Source organism: Carassius auratus, chromosome 16 (assembly GCF_003368295.1).
Source record: "Carassius auratus strain Wakin chromosome 16, ASM336829v1, whole genome shotgun sequence".
Lineage (NCBI taxonomy): Eukaryota > Metazoa > Chordata > Actinopteri > Cypriniformes > Cyprinidae > Carassius > Carassius auratus.
This window is the reverse complement of record NC_039258.1, coordinates 4,264,856-4,286,306: the sequence shown is the minus strand read 5'-3', so window position 1 is coordinate 4,286,306 and position 21,451 is coordinate 4,264,856. Positions and strand designations below refer to the sequence as shown.

At 41.3% G+C, this 21,451-nt stretch overlaps 1 protein-coding gene across 4 annotated transcripts; it reads right to left on the bottom strand.

Moving 5' to 3' along the window:
* Positions 1-5,411: 5,411 nt before the first annotated feature.
* On the bottom strand, positions 5,412-8,203 carry LOC113115830 (protein odd-skipped-related 2-like). Of its 4 annotated transcripts, none has more exons than XM_026283472.1 (4): positions 8,045-8,203; positions 6,571-7,226; positions 6,095-6,194; positions 5,412-5,877 (listed from the first exon to the last, which is right to left on the bottom strand). In XM_026283472.1, the coding sequence occupies exons 2-4, from the start codon at positions 7,164-7,166 to the stop codon at positions 5,695-5,697; spliced, it is 879 nt and encodes a 292-aa protein (XP_026139257.1). In that variant the 5' UTR covers positions 7,167-7,226; positions 8,045-8,203; the 3' UTR covers positions 5,412-5,694. The 4 variants fall into 4 exon arrangements, with proteins under 4 accessions (XP_026139257.1, XP_026139260.1, XP_026139258.1 ...); XM_026283475.1 differs by having other exon boundaries at positions 5,412-5,795; XM_026283473.1 differs by having other exon boundaries at positions 6,571-7,140; positions 8,045-8,202.
* Between the last annotated feature and the right edge of the window lie 13,248 nt (positions 8,204-21,451).

Here is a 21,451-nt window from a genome sequence, read left to right as displayed (position 1 = left end):
CGGCTGTGTTCAAGTACATGCTGATGCTTACTGTTAGAGGTTGAGGATTTCAACAATGATATAAAATAATAAATTAAACATCATTTTGAAAATTAAGTAAAGTGTCCTACAACATTTTATTTTGAATTTAAAGAGGAACTGTTGTCTTAATGATATGCGAACTGACATTTTGTAAATTTGTAAAAAAAAAACAAAAAAAAAAAACAGAGTTTTTCAGTGTCGGATGAATGCTATCAGGTTACAATATAATTCAAGATATGAGGCAAAAATGCCCTGTATTGTTTTTAATATTTATGTCATGATCATTAAGTAATGTCTAACTATAACAAGAGTGTTGCTTTCCCGAATGTCAGCGCGATCGCTTTTATACAATAGCTCAACTAAAAAGATGCTAGTATTAAGTGTGTTACATTAGTTACAATGCTGTCTATCTCTGTTTCGGCAAGGAAAAGGTTTTAACAAGGCCAAAGGAAGGCCAATTGTGTGTCTCCGTGCAGCACTGAGTATTTTTTTAATGAATTAATCTTTGTTTTTGAACAAAGAATTTTAATCTATGATTCAGTGGCCCATTCATGAAGACATTCACTAACTTCATTTCTAAAGGAATCAGCTGTTTTGAATGAGCCAGTTCACTCATAAAGACAGATTTGCTGCCACATACTGGTGGCTTTAGTGTCATATTTGTTTATCCATGTCAGGCTTAAATCATCAATCACCAAAATATGGTAATATATATAAGTATATGAGTAATTTTGTGTCAATATTGCACACCCCTAAAATAACCTGGCATCATCTTCAAAAACATACATTTCCTATATGTGTATATATATATATATATATATATATATATATATATATATATATATATATATATATATATATACATATACTCACACACACACACACACACACACAGACACACACATACACATATATATATACATTTTGTAAATTATATTGTAGTTTGTTTTCTCCGATCCGGCCCTCAACCTTACATGAGTTTGACACCCTTGATTTACACTAAATGTCAGGGGCAGATTAAAGTTTATTCTGATTATGATTTTTTTTAAATTGAATTGATGCAGAAATATTTCAGAATCCAAATATTTAAATAAATCTTGTTCATGCTGTGTGGCATGAGCGGGCTTTGTTCAAGCAACACAAGCATCTGGATGAGCCGGGAAGCTCATTTTGGGAGGATCTCTGAGATAAGACTGTTAGGTTCTGTGCTCAAGTTGTCAGTACTTGAGTGTAGTGAAACTTGGTTGTACGGTTCTTTCTGAAGTCTGAAATTGAAATTGCAAATTACAATTTGATAAGAACAGATAGAAATTGTAAAGGTGGTGGTGTTTGTGTATTTGTCAGATCGGATTTGACGTTTAATGTTAGAAATTATTTGGAAGTGCCTCTGTTGAGGTCGTGTGGATGGACATTTTATTACCAAAGATTAAGCCCATTTTAGTTGGGTTACTTTATCGTCCTCCGGATCAGAGGGATTTTTATGAATTGTTGGAAGGATCTTAAATTATTGTTTGAAACTCCATGATTCTGAAGTTATCATTTGTGAAACAAATTATTATGGTGCCAACTAGAATTATGCTAATAACTCAGTCTGTTATTGATTTAATATTCGTATCTGACACAACAAAGATGTACTCTGGCTGTAGTGGTGTTATAAATTGTTGTAAAAGTGATTATTATTTAATATATTTATATAGAAAAGTGCAGAAGACAAATAGGTCCTAATACTATATCGGTGAGCTCAATGAAATATTATTGTCCGGAGTTATTTTGTGACTGTGACGAGTGGAAGGGAGCGAGGCCGGGGGAGTGATTGGGAAATGAGCGTCTCGCGTCCCATGGAGGAGATCGGAACGATACAAAAGAGGAGCGACGACAGTGAAGGACGAAGGAGGATCAGGCCTGGGTTTTGTGTTTGGTTTTGGTTTGTGTGCGACAGTCATCTGCGAGGGGCTGTCATGCCGTTTTGTGTTTATTTTGGTATTTAAGTCTTTATGTGAATGTCCGCTGGTTCCCCCCTCCTTCTTCTCATGATTGTGAAGTTTGTAAACTGTTACAGTGGTGCCGAAACCCCGGAGGAAGGAGGGACATGCTGCCGAAGATCCCTGGCCGCTGTGGGGAACCGGCGGAGACATCGAGCATTATTAGCAGTCTGGCGCCACGGAAGCTCGAGGCGGTGGGCTGGAGGGAGTTGCCAGGGATGGACGAACTCATTGCCGACCGCCCGTAATGTGGAGGGACAGCTGTCATCCGTGAGGGAGCGGTGGAGATGACGCCGTTCACCTGCTGCCGTCCGCCATGATGGGAGACAGAGAGAGTGAGACAGATACACACACACACACACACTCAGAGAGAGAGAGAGAGAGAGAGAGAGACAGAAACACAAATATAAACACACATACACAGAGAGAGAGAGACACACACACACACACTCACACAGAGAGAGAGAGAGAGAGAGAGAGACAGACAGAGAGACAGAGACACAAATATAAACACACATACACACAGAGAGAGAGAGAGAGAGAGACACAGATATAAACACATATACACACACAGAAAGAGAGAGAGAGACGCACACACACAGAGACAGAGACACAAATATAAACACACATACACAGAGAGAGAGAGACACACAGATGCACACACACACACACACACACACACACAAAGAGAGACAGAGACAGAGACACAGATATAAACACACAGAGAGAGAGATGCACACACACATACAAACACACAGAGAGAGAGAGAGAGAGAGACAGATATAAACACACACACACACACACACACATGCATACATATACATGGAATTTTGGTTTAAAGGGACTCATAATCTCACATCCATAGTCATATGTTTTTTTTCATACTGTACAAACTGTATTTTACATCACCCTACACCGAACCCTACTACTCCTCAGGAAACTTTCTGTATTATGCATTTTTAGATAAAAAAAAACACCATTTATTATGTTTTAAAGCCTTTTGAATTATAGGGACATCAGCTCTTAAATAAGCTTCACATTTTGATAGCTCTGTCATATACCCATGTGATAATACAGTCCTCATAAAGCACATGAACAGTGCTGGGAAGGTTACTTTGGAGATATAATAGCTTACAGATTACAAGTACCATATTTAATATAGAATAAGTAGTGTAGCTATCTGAATTACTTTATAAAAGTAATATAACTGATTACAGTTGTTTGTTAATCAATAATATTACTGATTACTTTCAGAGAGTTATGATCCTCACAGCTTCATCAGGACAGTCGTTTAGAACATTAAAATCTTTAATTTTTAATACATTCGAGCTCTTTAACTATTTGTATGTATTATTATTTTTATTTATTTATTTAACTTTGTCTTTTTGATGAGACGTGTATTCAGTCTTAGTATTTTGATGTTACTGAGTCTGTCCTCAAGAAATTAACAATTGCAGTAAAAAGCCGCATGTCATATTTCAATAATGCTGTTCTTCATGAAATATTGTTTCACTCATTACAGCTTATGTTCTGACAGAATTTAAAAACACAAATTGTGCCAAAAGCCACAATGTATTACAAGTTATAAGATACTTATATCTTGTATCTTATAGCCCTGCGCGCACTCATGGTCGACACACACACACACACACACACACACACACACACACACACACACTTACAGCTTCACGGAATCATCAGACTCCTGCAGAATACAAACAGATGCCGCGTACATCACTTCTGCATACACAACGCCATAGCGTCATCCCCTGCGTGCATACGTCATTTCTGGCACACTTTGAGGCGAGGCAGACGTGTGCGCGCGCGTAAAAGCCGCGCGCAAGGGGCAGTTTGAGTGAAATGAAGTTTTTCGTCCGTTTCTTTAAAAAACAAACGATGTTGATTTAATAACTCACTGACATGACGTTACAAACAGTTAAATGAAGTTCTATTTTAAAGCGACGCGTCTTGAGATTTTGCATCTCGCGTTTTCAGACGCGTTCATCCTAGTCAAAACTATCGAAACACTGACTTTACACATCTAATGGTTAAATATGAATTATTACTATAAACCGACCATATAGGCGACTAATAACGCTTAAATACACACTGGCAGTATCCACGCGTTCTCTGGCGCGTTTATTTGACGCTCAGCGCGATTCCAATAATGCTGATCCTCCCGATCCTCCATTTATTAAATATATATACTCTACACTAAAATCTGTAATAGCCTTCAGAATATATACTTCAATATTATTAAATACTAAAACTTAACATGACAATACTTCTTCTTATTATTAGGCTACTATAAACACCAAATCTCCATTATTGCTATTAAAAACAGACTTATTATTTTTAGACTCTTTATTTTATTGAACACTGATCATGTTAAGTATTTAACCATAAATCCAGATCAGTCGGTCTATTTTCTCATGTCTTAAATGAGCAGATTCTGTTATAAACCAGTGATTCACATTTGTTCTATTTTTGTGTTCTTCCTTTGAGATTTGCCTTTGTGGAATATTTAAGCACAAGCCTTTGATGGGAATCATTTCAGTTTCCTGTTCCAAACCGGTTCGTCTTATGTATTATCATCGTTCGTTTTATTTACACGTTTGGAATTGCGTCGTTTAAACGAAATTAACACATAAAAAAACCCTACAAATGAATCTGCTATTAATTTCAAGAGTTTAATTTTACGGGCTCATAATTGTTCTTTTTTTATATTTACGATTTTATATTTACAAATTTCCAGATGAGCTTTTTCTATTTTCGGTTGCGTCTTTTCTAACAATCTTCTGAAATCCATCCTTCTATTTATTTATTTTAAATACCGATTATATTATTTATTACACTATTTCTAAGCTACACAAAATATTTGCTCAAATTGTGTGTTTTTAAGATGAAAGCATGAGTCTATTAGAGCTGATTCATTAAAACGCGCTCGTGGTGTGATTTAATGCGCGTGAACAGCATGAATTCATCTCGATGCGAAACTCTAGTTCAGTTCACAAAACATAGCCTTAATTAAATCGACAGGTAAACCTATTATGTAATTAACAAAGAAAGTCCACACAGATTATAGACAATGTCATACATTCTTAAAATAAATAAATAAATAAATAAACGTACATTTTCTAACTTTTTTCACACTTATTTGTAGCCTAATCGAAATGTAAGCAGGAAAATAGCTCTAAACTTAAATAGGTTATTGCTGACCATTAAATGATAATTGAAATTAGATAAAAATGTCGGGACATAAATAAATAAAATAATAACGTAGACCCTAACATATTAAAATAAAATGTATAAGGGGAATATATATATATATATATATATATATATATATATATATATATATATATATATATATATATATATATATATATATATATTACAAAAGTCCAGTCACCATTTAAAAAAGATAACTCTTTTATTAAAGCAGAATTGTGTCGGTCTCTTCTCACTCACTGTATTGTCTTCGACTGAGACAGATGTTATTAATCCTGTGCAGATCACACGCTTTAGTTAACAATCACTTCTCCCAGTTCCAAACGCGTTGAGTTCCGATGCAGATGACGATAATAAAAATAACGATATAAACTTTATTTACATGAGTTCACAGAGTCTGTTCAGGTGAAAGCGAGTCCGTGGCGTCCGTCAGACGTGTGTGCACTCGTTAGTTCACTAGTTAGTAGTCCTGCTGTGGGCTGTGTGTCAAACTGTGGCGTCGCAGGTCGCAGTTGCGCCGAAACAGCTTCCCGCAGCGGCCGCAGGAGAAGGGCCTGAGGTCTGTATGGGTGAGAAGGTGAGTTTTCAGGTTACTTCTTTGATTAAAGGTTCTTCCGCATGTGGGGCATTTGTGAGGAGATTCCTGTTCAGATTTGAAGCAAGCAAAGGATTATTCCCTTCAGTTTTCCATCGAAAATAAATGCTTCAATGTCAACATTTGAGGCCCAGATGTTTATATAGGCCCATGCTATAATAGACAGGCCCAAACATGACATTTTAATTAAGAGCTCAACGAACAAAAATCTGTTGGTGCAGAATGTCATTCACATACACAGAAGGTACAAATGAGGACAATTTACCTGCAAGTGCAAGGTTTTATGAACCGCCAAAGTTCGCGACTGACAAAATCCCTTCCCGCACTCCTGACATTTGAAGGGTTTCTCCTTGGAGTGAATATATCTGTAAAACAAGCGAGAATGAGTCGAGCTGGACCTGACACACACACACACACACACACACTCTGGAGCGGTCACCTGTGGTCTCGCACACACACACACACACACTCTGGTCACCTGTGGTCTCACACACACACACACACACACTCTGGTCACCTGTGGTCTCGCACACACACACACACACACACACACACACACTCTGGAGCGGTCACCTGTGGTCTCGCACACACACACACACACACACTGGTCACCTGTGGTCTCACACACACACACACACTCTCTCTGGTCACCTGTGGTCTCGCACACACACACACACACACACACACTGGTCACCTGTGGTCTCGCGCACACACACACACACACACACACACTCTGGTCACCTGTGGTCTCGCAGGTGGTCTTGTCTCCTGAAGGCCTTGTGGCAGATGTCGCAGGTGTACGGTCGCTCGTCGGTGTGCGTGCGCTCGTGGATCAGTAGATTGTAGGATTTGGTGAAGTGTCTCCCGCAAAACTTACAAATAAATTCCTTTTTGCTTTTGGACGGCAGTCTGCCGCGCGCGGGCTTTCGGTCCGGGGACAGTTTGGACAGCTCGCCCGGTTTGGGCGGATCCTGCTGCGTGGCCGCCACCGCGAGGTTCGCGAAGTCAAACCTGGGTCTGTCCTTGTGTAGCGCGGGAGCGACGCGCGTCACGGACCCGTGTTTGGGGTGGAAGAGGTGCGCGGTGAACGGGAAGCGCGGGTCCACGAGGCCCTGAACGGGCGGGTAGCCCAGAGTCCAGTGGTTCATCTGCATGGTTTGGAGCGAGCTCAGGCCGTACAGATGATCCACGGCGGCGGGGAACGTGTTGAGCGTCTGCAGGATTGAGAAGTTGAGCTGAAGCGCCGGGTGCACCGGGATCGGCGCCGGTAAAGCTTTACTGCCCATATCAGAACCGAACTCCAGCAGGATCCTGAGAACACAAGCAAACCGACGCATTACACACCGCCTTGTGTTCCTTACTTTTCAAAAGTTGTTTCTTTGCTCAAATCATGATAGCTACATGGGAAAACACATGGGAAACAGGAATTATATTTTCTAATTACTCTTTTTCTAATTTTCTCGCATGCAAAACATATGTTCATGCTGACGTAATTTTACTATCCCCAGATTTTTTTTTATCCTTTGTTATTATTTTTATAGGCTATGTTTTTCTTCTTCTTCTTCAGTTTTGTTTCGTGCCGTTCTCTGTCACTATTTAAACAAGCAGTCATGAACACGCGCTTAAAACAGACAGGTATATTTTAGGAAAAAATAAATAAATAAATAAAATATATGCATAGGCTAATAGTCATCAAAAATCACAGAAAACCACGAAACGAGCCGAAATGAAATCTAGAGCGAAAGTTGCCTGGACACTGGTCTCGGCTCGATCCTGAAGGCGAGTGACTCTAACAGGACTAACATTAAACTTCAGCTAAACCTCTGAAGGACACCGAGATGTCGAGGAACAGTGTAGAGTGTTTGAGATCTTCAGAGACTGCTTCACTCTGTTTACATATTATTCTGAATCAAATCTACAATAGGCCTATATCACCGATCATTAACAGCTCAAGAAAATTTCGGTGACCTCTATAAGAGTGTGTTTCTATTAATATCTGTTTCTTGCACACTGATCCAGATGTGATCAGATCTACCAATCACAACAACCGAACTTTATGACAGGGAAAACTTTTTTTTTTTTTTTTAATTCTCGTTCTTGGAATATAACAGCATCAAATCGTGTAACTTAAGCAATATTTTTGTATTTAAATTTACAGCACGTCGCATGAGAGTTCGAGCTTTTCTATTAAAACAGAATAAAGTTGTTTTCTCACCCACAATGCCAAAGGTTGCAGTTCGACTGTAGATCCACACACTTCAGCTCGAGTTCATAACTACAGTCTGAACATGATCAAGCGAGTCAGCTTCAGAAGTGTTCGAGTTCGGTTCTGCTCGGGACCTGCTCTGGATCCCGGACCCCGCGGTGCTTGTTCTAGCTCGAGCGGCGGAGCTTCACGGACCCGCCCCTCCACCGCCATCACACACACACACACACACACACACACACTCTCTCTCTCTCTCTCTCTCTTTCACCCAAACACACACTCACTCACTCTCTCTCTCACACACACACTTTGGGTTTAGTGGTAAATTTAGTGGTGTTTGGTTCCAAACATTTGTGAAAACTGGAAGGTCATTTGTGTTTCACACAGTAACATGATTCATGAGAGATTGAAGAAAGACAGAATGATGATTTTTAAATAATCCATCCTTTGAAGAATTCAGCGGCTGTTAGTGATTCGTCTTTGATCGGCTCAGTTCAGGTGATCGGTGAAGATTTAACACATAAACCTTCAATTAATCTCCAGTCACACTCATCACTTCTTAAACAATTCCAGTAAGCCTACACTATCAATTTCTTAATTATTAATTGCCTAATTTATTTCCTAAATTAACGGAACATGTAAGCTACAAAAACATTTTAACATGAAAAGTGTTTTGCAAAATACATTATTTTATTTAATCTTTATATAGGCTAAATATCTTTTATCTGACCAGAATGTATTACAAATGAAAGTAGAACTATGAATTATATGTCGTTTACAGCGAAGATAATCATTTTTATTTATGTTAAAAAATAATAATAATAATAATAATAATAACAATAATAATTAAATAAAGCAGACTATTTGTTTTTGTTTCTTAAATTTTTTCGGTGATTTGTCAGAGATTAGTCTATAGCATTTTTTTTTTTTACATAAAGGAATAAAATAATAATGATAATAATATAATAATACATTAAAATAAATAATTGTTATTCTGTGTTTAAATCGCATTAGTGGTCTCGACTGAGGTGAATTAAGCTCTCATTCGGTTTTGTGGATGAGCAGATATGATTATGATGAACAAAGCAAATAGGTCTATATCAGTGACGCTTCATTTTATCAGCTCTTCCCAATTATTTCGACTGAAACAACTGGACTCCACCTGTGTTATAAGAGGAGTTTACTTTAGCTCTTGCGCGTGCAGAGACAGTGAGATTAATGGTGTTTGATCGAGTGAAGAGCGCCTCCTATCGGTCGCAGAGTGGAACTCTCTAAACTCATTACTGTCAGAGCTGTCTTCATATATCAGCTTCAGAGTTACAGAAGAATATTTCTTATTTAATATTTAATTTTCACCATCCAGTTAGGCACATAAACTCAGAAGCCTTGGAGTTATGATTGATGATCAGATGACTTTCTCAGACCACATTGCTAAAACTGTCCGTTCCTGCAGATTTGCTTTATTCAGCATCAAGAAGATCAAGCCCTTTCTTTGGGAACATGCTGCACAACTCCTTGTTCAAGCTCTTGTTCTGTGGCTGGACTATTGCAATGCTCTCTTGGCAGGTCTTCCAGCCATTTCTATCAAACCTTTACAATTAATCCAGAACGCGGCAGCAAGATTAATTTTTAACCTCTGTTTATCAGTTTGCACTGGCTTCCAATAGCTGCTCGCATAAAATACAAAACTACCACTGGCTCTGCACCCATTTACCTAAATTTGTTACTTCAGACCTATGTGCCTCTAGAAGCTTGCGTTCTGCAAGTGAACATCGCTGGATTGTGACATCCCAAAGAAGCACAAAGTCACTTTTACGGACTTTTAAATTAAATGTTCCTCCTGGTGGAATGACCTCCCCAACTCAATCCGAGCAGCTGAGTCCTTAGCCATCTTCAAGAATCGGCTTAAAACACATCTCTTCCATCTTTATTTGACCCTCTAACTTTAACACTCACTATTCTAATTCTATTCTTTAAAAAATCTAACTACCTTTCTAATCTTTTTGTATTCTATTTTCTTTTCATTTATTAATTGTGTGTGTGTGTGTGTGTGTGTAAAGACCTCTAACACTGCCTCGCTCTATTCTTTTTTTATTCTGTTTTCTTTATATTTGTTATATGTTCAGTTGCTTTGACGCAATGTATTTTGTTTAAAGCACTATATAAATAAATGTGACTTGACTATTTATTATATAATTTAAAAGCCCATGCTTCGTGTACTGTGTTAACCTAACTGAGACTTGTTATAGCACTTATACATCATTGCTCTTTTGTTGTTTTTGATTGCTTCCACTGTCCTCATTTGTAATTAAAAGCTTCTGTTTGATTTGAATGTCATGTATAGATCTGTTTCTTTCATTTATTCCTTTACCCAGTTCAATGAAGCAGCAGCAGCAGAAAGAGCATAGAAAGAGTTTATTTTAGCTGTAAAGAGCATGCTGAGTTGTGTCAGCTGTCCAGTGATCAGTAATACCCACTAATCAGTCAGTTATGAGCTCACATATCTGTGTGTCTGGACACCCTGCCTGTAATCTCTCTATCACACACACACACACACTGATCCTCCACAGAAGTGTGTGAAGGTTAGAGCAGAAACACACACACACACACCTCAATCAGATTGACTAGACTCAAACACACTTCTGCTGGAAACAGTTTGTTATTCACGACAGGCTCATTCACAGGAACACATCAGATGTGTTTGAGTCAGTCACAGAAATGCGCTTCTGAACATCAGATTCATGGTGACAGGTGTTTAATAAATGCCTTACTTCTCTCTGAGAAGGTATTTGTGCTGCGGGTTCTGGGAGGTCCAGACGAGCCGATACACAGCAGCACCAGCGCAGCGCTGTAAACACAGGACAGGGAGTCAGATGGAGGACCTGCTCAAGCCTGAGGAACCTGCACGCTCCAGAGAAACCCAAACCTGCAGCGGATCGGTCAGCGGCCACAGCATCTGCATTCACAGTGAAGCCAGTGATGGAGCCTTCTGGCCCGCGCTCACACACACGGACGCACACACACACACACACTCACACACACACACACGCACACGCACACACACACACACACGCACACACACACACACACACACACACACACGCACACACACACTCACACAGGCCAGTACCAGAGCTGATTTATGGGCCTGCAGGCTTTAGGATGTACCAGGGTTTTATTAAACACCTTCTGGAGGCGCGGGCCTGACAGCGGCTGGATCCGTCCAGTTTAACAGTTTTTCAGGAGGTCAGTCAGAACTTCCTTTGACATGTGGCCAAGCAATTAAAGGAGGCTGAGGCTGGAACGCGATACAGACGTGCAGCGCCGGCTCTCAGCTGTTTTCGGCAGGGGCTCTCAAAAGAACCGACATTTTCTGCCAATATGTTCTCCATTTGATGGTGCAAGCGAGAGCAGCTTATAAACGCGGCGGGATGGATTTCACATGTGCAGCAGAGGAAGGCCTCGGTGGGAGGGATTCTCCGAGAGTGACCTCGATCGGAGCGAGATGTGCTGCACTTTTCTGTGTGGATCTCGCCGCTCGCTTACAGCTGGCTGTAAAAGCTCCACAATTACTCCGACCGCTAGATTTATAAATCCCTCCTAATGTCACTGTGGATGCATTACGGCTCTAAATGGTGAAACTGATTGCTTGCCCCCTCTGTAACGGCACACTTGATGATTATAAATGAAATCATAAATAAGGCTGCTGGACTTTTACAGATTTTGGCACAGTAGACGTAGTAGTTCTGCCTGACCTGCGCAGGTCAACGTTTAACAGATTGCTGCTGTGGAGCGCGTCTGTGAGCAGAGAGCCGTGTTAAACATCATCATGATCTCCAGTGTTTCCTGCACAGGACAGCTGCTGCTGGCGAGGACCGATGTAGTCACGACCGACTCGAAAGAGATGCTTCTGATCCACACGGCTCATTTGGAAGAAAGGAAACGGACAGAGATGAGAACTTGATACTCGTGAATTTATGACTCAGATTGGCCAACGCTGGCTGGAGACTTCAGCTGCACATCTGATCACATCTGAACTCGCTCATCCCAGCATGATTTAAAGCTACAGGACAAATATTTATCATTGTAATTTTAGTGAATTTTCAAATGAACCGATTTAATGAATTAGTGTTTGGATCAATCCTTTGACTAACTGCTTGTGTCTATCAAGTGATCTTACAGTTCTCTTCAGCTGCTTACACATATTTTCAAAACTTTGCCTCACATCAAAATATCAAAATATATTATACAAAATATCACAAATTCATCTCCAAAACAAACATTTGCAAACACATTTGCCATAATATTACAGTTTTTCTGGATGGCTAAAACACATTTCTTGAAACCATCACTCATTTTCTCAAAAACTTAAACACAAATCCAAATACTTAAACTAAATTCAGAGACACAAGTACTGAGTAGAAAATTTAAAAATTCTGTAAAAAAGTATAGTAATTGGAAATGAGTTTGGTTTATAAGGTTATATTGTACTGGCCTACTGAAGAATAGTATTGTGCTGAATATTGGATAGTACTGAACGTTGTATTCAGCACTTGGATACTACAGAAATACTGCAGTTCAACCCTAAAGACCAAAAAGGTCAAATAAACTCTAAATGAATAGCATCTTATAGTACACTCAGATACTGTAATGAATGAGAGTAAATGAGAGTTTCACTTTGTCTCAGCTTCATGTCTCTGTGTTTGAGTCCGGCCTCAGGACTTTGTCCACATCACAGTAATGTTGTGTTTTCTGCTACACAAAGAGATCCAGCCTTGATAAGACTCTCTAAACCTTCCTCTTTCTCCCTCTTCCTCCTCACACTGTGTTCATCTATTGTTCGTATCATCATTCAGTCTCCTGTGACACTTGTGCTCTCTGAACTGACTCAGATTTTGTAGTTGGTTTGATTACATCATTAGAAACAAATGTGAACAATTTAGAAATTTTGTTCAACATTTTGCCGCACAAATGCATCACAGTGTGATAAGTGTTTAAGTGAATGAGAATGTGTTTAAAAAGAGTGCATGAGATTAGCAAATAGAGCCTGTCCGCCTGAGTGTGTTTAAGGTTTAGCAGAGAGGGTGACTAACCAGTTTAAGCTAGTCATCATTTAGTTCAGAGATTAGGGTTTAGTGTTTTACCGATTCAGAAAAAAGCTGTAATTCCTGTTAGATTTTTCTGTTACATAGAGAACTGTGAGTTTTATGAAGTCAAAGTCTGTGTTTAGTGTGTGGTTCTGTCGATCTGGTGTGTGTTTCTGCTGATTGAGCGTCAGCTTTCAGAAACTGTGTGACGAGGACAGATTCTGTGTGTGAGCAGATGTTATTTCGTCCAAAAGATGATTTATTCAGTTTTTATTGTACCATAGATATCAGTGTTCTGTTATTGTTTTAATGTTTGTAACACAAATAAAGATACTTTCTCACACATATAAATCCAAATGTATTTTTTTCAGTTGTATGTTTGAGTCTGAAAGGGCCAAGCGTTGTATGTTAAATCATGTTAGTTTTGTTTATGGTTTGAATAAATAAAGTCTAGTCTTTGTGACTATGTTACAGTACTGAAAATGTTGGAGATAAATGTGTTTGATCTACATGAAAACGTGTGAATATTCAGTAAATGCACAGTTTAGAAATACAACTACTATTGACACTTCTTCATACTTCTAAAGTCAAGGCATATAATCTACATGATCTTATAGACAAGTAGAGACTGAAAGAGGCACAAGAATGAATGATAGAAGACACAGTATTATAGATAACGTGTGTGTGTGTGTGTGTGTGTGTGTGTGTGTGTGTGTGTCCTCTTGGACATCATGGGCTGCTCAGATTGATGGCTAATGACAGATGTGAGAGATCAGTAATGGAGTTGAACTATAAAAGTGAAGGCTGAGTTTACAGGTTTGCTCTGTGAGGACTTCCGCAGTCCTCCCTCCATCAGATCACATTAGGTAAACAGTACTCAAGTGTGTTTTTGATAAACGCAATTTGCTGCTACGCTCTTTTCCAGTCTGAATGGTGTGTTCTGCCTCTTGTAAGTTAATTTGCCAAATCAACAGAAAGAATCGGGAGGTCTAATGAAAAGCAGTGTGCTGGCAGAGGAACAGCATGCCAGCGGTCAGCTCCAGAACACGCCGCTTTAATGTGGTGATCGCACGCTTGGAGTTTAAATGTTCGTTTCCATAAAAAACCCCACAAGGCTTTCCGCTGTGGTGTTTTTAGGTCTTACTGCTATTTCCTCCCTGAGGTTGGTTGTCACACACACACACACACACAGCCGTCTGAGGGAAATCCACCCGACTGACCCGCTGTCCTAAAGACACTCCATCATGACAGTCAAACACACACAGTGCTTCTCCGCTGACACGTTTATGCTCTCGTCCGCAGGTTTGTGTTCTTCAGATCTGTTTGCTGCACTAGTGAGATGTTTCCTGCTCCGCTGCGCTCATTTTTAATACACATATTACATGGCTCTGCTCTCTCAACGCTTCTGAAAGAAGGAAATAGCAGAATGAATGTAAACACCATGAGTGTTTTCCTCATCAGCAGCCCGGCCAAGCGCTGATTCGGTAACGAGACTTCAACTGACGTTTGTCGTTAAGTAGTAAAAATAATGATCTCGCAGTGCTGCCGTTCATGAGTTTCAGTATACACACATACAGAACCAGTGTAGACACTGGCTGAACTTATTATATTTCATGACTTAATTATTGTAAAATGTAGAAAATAGTCACTTCGAAGAACAAATGGATTTGTATATAGAAATGCACCAACACACCATTTTCTACAATCAGACACACAATCACACAACCTGTTAAACACTGATAACAAAACTGGAATAGGACACTATTGTCTGTTTCACAGCAGAATTTATCTCATATTTGTGTCCCTGCAGTCATCAGTATCACAGATATATTTGTAGAAATAGACAATAATACATTGTATGAGTCACAATTATACATTTTTCTTTTATGCCAAAAATCATTAGGATATTAAGTAATGATGAATGTTCCATGAAGATATATCAAAACTTAATGTTTGATTAGTAATATGCATTGCTAAGAACTTCATTTGAACAACCTTAAAGATGATTTTCTCAATATATATATATTTTATTTTGCTCCCTCAGATTCCAGATTTCAAATAGTTGTATCTCAGACAAGGATTGGAATGATGAACATTGTATCCTCTCATTCACTTCTGCAGATGTCCCGTCTGACTCGTTGAGGGAATTGTTCTTCCCAAACAAGATTCCAATTAATGGCTAATGAAGGCCAGTCCACCAGCAAAGGAAATGCAAAACATGCCACAGCTGATGGTCGGCTTTCTGCTTTGATTAATCACTCAGAGTCTGAAGAACGCTTGCAAAAACAATTAGCAGGCAAAAGACGGCTAACATGCTGGCGAAACCTGGAGCGAGTCCTGTTTAGATTTCAGCTCTGTATATTTGTCTGGCAGAGTTTAAATGTTTTTGCACACTAGCGCTGCGGAAAGTATGCCTGCATTTGTTGATTCATTGTTAAGGCCTTAAATCAAAACCACAGCAAAGACCATCAGCTCTGCACTTGTGTTTTCACATTTTAATGGATCGACCCTTCAACATAAAGACTAACCATTAACTGACCAGAACACAGGACACAGCAGAATCTTTGAAAAAAAGAGAAAACATAACTTTTAAAACAACAACATTATGGTGATGATGATAATAATAATAATAATAATAATAAAAGCAATATATTTAAATATCATAACTTTCATTAATATGGACAGTAAACAAATAATAAAGACATACCTGCTACTTCCCGTTGTGTAAGAATGTTCATTTAACTTTGAAATGTCTGTCATAGTAATATGTAATGAATGTCAAAAATATCTATATATATCAAAGCTTCCACTAATCCACTAATAACCAGTTAACCTCATACATTTTCCTAACACTAGCCCCATTTAGCAGTGCATGTTCTGTCTTTAACCCTTTACTGATCCTCACGTCTGTTGCTCTATTCATATCCACACAGACCTGTCTCACATCTGTGTCTGTCTGTCTGTCTGGACCCTACCCAGAAACACTCTCACATGCGTCTTATCCTGTAGAGTTATGCCCTTCTCAATGGATGTGTTCTCTGTGAAATCATGTGCTTCCCAAGTACTTTTACATGAGGACTTTGCCGTGTGTCAATAAATGGCTGTGATATGGAACCGTAACTGAGGTTGAGTGTTTGTAATCCTGATCTTGCCGTGTGTTTTAGATCACATGAGCTCATGCAGCAATAAGAGACGTGACATATGAGGTCAGTGTGTCCCTAACCAAAACACACACACACACACACACTGCTGGACCCAAGTAAGAGCGTGTGCGATCAGGTCACAGTATACAGTGAATCAAGCTGAAACTTGATCCATGAGAGCAGCAGACGTGTTCTCGTCTCTCTAAAGACCAATCGGCCGTTCTCTCTCTCTGTGGTAACTGTTGTTGTTCTGCGCTGCTGTTCTTACGAGACATGCTGCTCATGTTATCACACACTGAATGCTGCTATAACAACAGCGAGACACTTTTAATGGATTTTCTTGTTGTTTTTGGATAAGCATATCTTGATTTCTGTCATACAGCAGCCGATCAAAATCACTCCATCTGGATGAGGGTTAGAGATGCATTCAGTCCATCTCAAGTGGTCAAAAAGAGCTTGCTTGACCATTTTAAATTAAACAATTTTTTGTGATTATCTGTAGGTTTTGGTATTGCAAAACCATCAGTTTTTGTTTGTATTGTAACCACACGTGCCATCTTTAGGAAAACCTCAATATCAGTTTTTGTTCCACAGAGCTCAAACCATCCTGAGCTGAGATACTGCTATTCCATAAACACCTGTATAATCAAAGTCTGATGTGTGTGTAACACAAAGACAACTGTTGTTGTAAAACCACATGAAGTAAAACTACAAAAAATCAGTGACTTTGCAATACAAAAAGACAATCACTCAAAAAGAAATGGAAAATTAAAAATCATCAAGCAGTCAGCTTTTGCTATTTTTGTAGAACTGGCAATGGACTAATCCAAAGGACCTAAAGAAGATTTTTGATTACTTTATTAGAAAAATCAAAGAATGCTAATCAAATGTCTGATCATGACTCTTACACAGTGTTTTCTAGTCTGTACAAAGGACACATTTGGAGAGGCAGATGCTATGAAAAAGAAAGATATGAGCATCTTTGAGTGACTGTGATTGACTGTGAGTGTCTGTGACTGACTGTGAGCGTCTGTGACTGACTGTGAGCGTCTGTGACTGACTGTGAGCGTCTGTGATTGACTGTGAGCATCTGTGATTGACTGTGAGCATTTGTGATTGACTGTGAGCGTCTGTGATTGACTGTGAGCATCTGTGATTGACTGTGAGCATTTGTGATTGACTGTGAGCGTCTGTGATTGACTGTGAGCATCTGTGATTGACTGTGAGCATCTGTGACTGACTGTGAGCATTTGTGATTGACTGTGAGCGTCTGTGATTGACTGTGAGCATCTGTGATTGACTGTGAGCGTCTGTGACTGACTGTGTGCGTCTGTGACTGACTGTGAGCTACTGTGATTGACTGTGAGTTTCCTTGACTGACTTTGAGCATCTGTGATTGACTGTGAGCGTCCTTGACTGACTGTGAGCATCTGTGATTGACTGTGAACATCTGTGAGTGTTTAGGAGAATCTCTGAGCGTCTGTGACTGACTGTGAGCATCTGTGATTGACTGTGAGCGTCAGGGATTGACTGTGAGCATCTGTGATTGACTGTGAGCATCTGTGATTGACTGTGAGCATCTGTGATTGACTGTGAGCGTCTGTGACTGACTGTGAGCGTCTGTGATTGACTGTGAGCGTCTGTGACTGACTGTGAGCGTCTGTGACTGACTGTGAGCGTCTGGGATTGACTGTGACTGACTGTGATTGACTGTGAGCGTCTGTGACTGACTGTGAGCGTCTGTGTTTGACTGTGAGCATCTGTGATTGACTGTGAGCGTCTGTGACTGACTGTGAGCGTCTGTGCCTGACTGTGAGCGTCTGTGCCTGACTGTGAGCGTCTGTGAGTGTCTGTGACTGACTGTGAGCATCTGTGAGCATCTGTGATGGACCGTGAGCGTCTGTGATTGACTGTGAGCATCTGTGACTGACTGTGAGCATCTGTGATTGACTGTGAGCATCTGTGATTGACTGTGAGCGTCTGTGACTGACTGTGAGCATCTGTGATTGACTGTGAGCATCTGTGATTGACTGTGAGCGTCTGTGACTGACTGTGAGAATCTGTGATTGACTGTGAGCGTCTGTGACTGACTGTGAGCGTCTGTGACTGACTGTGAGCATCTGTGATTGACTGTGAGCATCTGTGATTGACTGTGAGCGTCTGTGACTGACTGTGAGCGTCTGTGACTGACTGTGAGCATCTGTGTTTGACTGTGAGCATCTGTGATTGACTGTGAGCGTCTGTGACTGACTGTGAGCGTCTGTGACTGACTGTGAGCATCTGTGATTGACTGTGAGCGTCTGTGACTGACTGTGAGCGTCTGTGACTGACTGTGAGCGTCTGTGACTGACTGTGAGCGTCTTTGACTGACTGTGAGTGTCTGTGATTGACTGTGAGCATCTGTGACTGACTGTGAGTGTCTGTGTTTGACTGTGAGCATCTGTGATTGACTGTGAGCGTCTGTGACTGACTGTGACTGACTGTGAGCATCTGTGATTGACTGTGAGTGTCTGTGATTGACTGTGAGTGTCTGTGATTGACTGTGAGCATCTGTGACTGACTGAGCATCTGTGATTGACTCTGAGCGTCCTTGACAGACTGTGAGCATCTGTGATTGACTGTGAACATCTGTGAGTGTTTAGGAGAATCTGTGAGCGTCTGTGACTGACTGTGAGCGTCTGTGATTGACTGTGAGCGTCTGTGACTTACTGTGAGCGTCTGTGATTGACTGTGAGCGTCAGGGACTGACTGTGAGCATCTGTGATTGACTGTGAGCGTCTGTGATTGACTGTGAGCGTCAGGGACTGACTGTGAGCGTCTGTGATTGACTGTGAGCGTCTGTGACTGACTGTGAGCGTCTGTGATTGACTGTGAGCATCTGTGACTGACTGTGAGCGTCTGTGATTGACTGTGAGCGTCTGTGATTGACTGTGAGCGTCTGTCACTGACTGTGAGCGTCTGTGACTGACTGTGAACGTCTGTGATTGACTGTGAACGTCTGTGATTGACTGTGAGCGTCTGTGACTGACTGTGAGCGTCTGTGATTGACTGTGAGCGTCTGTGACTTACTGTGAGCGTCTGTGATTGACTGTGAGCGTCAGGGACTGACTGTGAGCATCTGTGATTGACTGTGAGCGTCTGTGATTGACTGTGAGCGTCAGGGACTGACTGTGAGCGTCTGTGATTGACTGTGAGCGTCTGTGACTGACTGTGAGCGTCTGTGATTGACTGTGAGCATCTGTGATTGACTGTGAGCGTCTGTGATTGACTGTGAGCGTCTGTGATTGACTGTGAGCGTCTGTCACTGACTGTGAGCGTCTGTGACTGACTGTGAACGTCTGTGATTGACTGTGAACGTCTGTGATTGACTGTGAGCGTCTGTGACTGACTGTGAGCGTCTGTGATTGACTGTGAGCATCTGTGACTGACTGTGAGCGTCTGCGACTGACTGTGAGCGTCTGTGACTGACTGTGAGCGTCTGTGATTGACTGTGAACGTCTGTGATTGACTGAGCGTCTGTGACTGACTGTGAGCATCTGTGACTGACTGTGAGCATCTGTGATTGACTGTGAGCGTCAGGGACTGACTGTGAGCGTCTGTGATTGACTGTGAGCATCTGTGATTGACTGTGAGCATCAGGGACTGACTGTGAGCGTCAGGGACTGACTGTGAGCGTCTGTGATTGACTGTGAGCATCTGTGATTGACTGTGAGCGTCAGGGACTGACTGTGAGCGTCTGTGACTGACTGTGAGCATCTGTGATTGACTGTGAGCATCTGTGATTGACTGTGAGCGTCAGGGACTGACTGTGAGCGTCTGTGATTGACTGTGAGCGTCTGTGATTGACTGTGAGCATCTGTGATTGACTGTGAGCGTCAGGGACTGACTGTGAGCGTCTGTGACTGACTGTGAGCGTCTGTGATTGACTGTGAGCGTCAGGGACTGACTGTGAGCGTCTGTGATTGACTGTGAGCGTCTGTGACTGACTGTGAGCGTCTGTGACTGACTGTGAGCGTCTGTGACTGACTGTGAGCGTCTGTGATTGACTGTGAGCGTCTGTGACTGACTGTGAGCGTCTGTGATTGACTGTGAGCGTCAGGGACTGACTGTGAGCGTCTGTGATTGACTGTGAGCGTCTGTGACTGACTGTGAGCGTCTGTGACTGACTGTGAGCGTCTGTGACTGACTGTGAGCGTCTGTGATTGACTGTGAGCGTCAGGGACTGACTGTGAGCATCTGTGACTGACTGTGAGCGTCAGGGATTGACTGTGAGCATCTGTGACTGACTGTGAGCGTCTTTGACTGACTGTGAGCGTCTGTGACTGACTGTGAGTGTCTGTGTCTGACTGTGAGCATCTGTGATTGACTGTGAGCGTCTGTCACTGACTGTGAGTGTCTGTGTTTGACTGTGAGCATCTGTGATTGACTGTGAGCGTCTGTCACTGACTGTGAGCGTCTGTGACTGACTGTGAGCGTCTGGGATTGACTGTGACTGACTGTGAGCGTCTGTGATTGACTGTGAGCATCTGTGATTGACTGTGAGCATCTGTGACTGACTGTGAGCGTCTGTGACTGACTGTGAGCGTCTGGGATTGACTGTGACTGACTGTGAGCGTCTGTGATTGACTGTGAGCATCTGTGATTGACTGTGAGCATCTGTGACTGACTGTGAGCATTTGTGATTGACTGTGAGCATCTGTGATTGACTGTGAGCATCTGTGATTGACTGTGAGCATCTGTGACTGACTGTGAGCATTTGTGATTGACTGTGAGCGTCTGTGATTGACTGTGAGCATCTGTGATTGACTGTGAGCGTCTGTGACTGACTGTGTGCGTCTGTGACTGACTGTGAGCGTCTGTCACTGACTGTGAGCGTCAGGGATTGACTGTGAGCATCAGGGATTGACTGTGAGCGTCTGTCACTGACTGTGAGCGTCTGTGATTGACTGTGAGCGTCTTTGACTGAATTTGAGCGTCAGGGATTGACTGTGAGCGTCTGTCACTGACTGTGAGCGTCTGTGATTGACTGTGAGCGTCTTTGACTGACTGTGAGCGTCTGTGACTGACTGTGAGCGTCAGGGATTGACTGTGAGCGTCTGTGACTGACTGTGTGCATCTGTGATTGACTGTGAGTGTCTGTCACTGACTGTGAGCATCTGTGATTGACTGTGAGCGTCAGGGATTGA

Bases quoted from the DNA above. Each gene is read 5' to 3' on its own strand.
- LOC113115830 (XM_026283472.1), bottom strand. From the start codon at position 7,166: ATGCGTCGGTTTGCTTGTGTTCTCAGGATCCTGCTGGAGTTCGGTTCT. The intron at 6,195-6,570 runs GTGACCAGAGTG...CTTGTTTTACAG, and splicing joins GACCACCTGCGAGACCACAG to ATATATTCACTCCAAGGAGA. The intron at 5,878-6,094 runs GTAAATTGTCCT...AAATCTGAACAG, and splicing joins ATAAAACCTTGCACTTGCAG to GAATCTCCTCACAAATGCCC.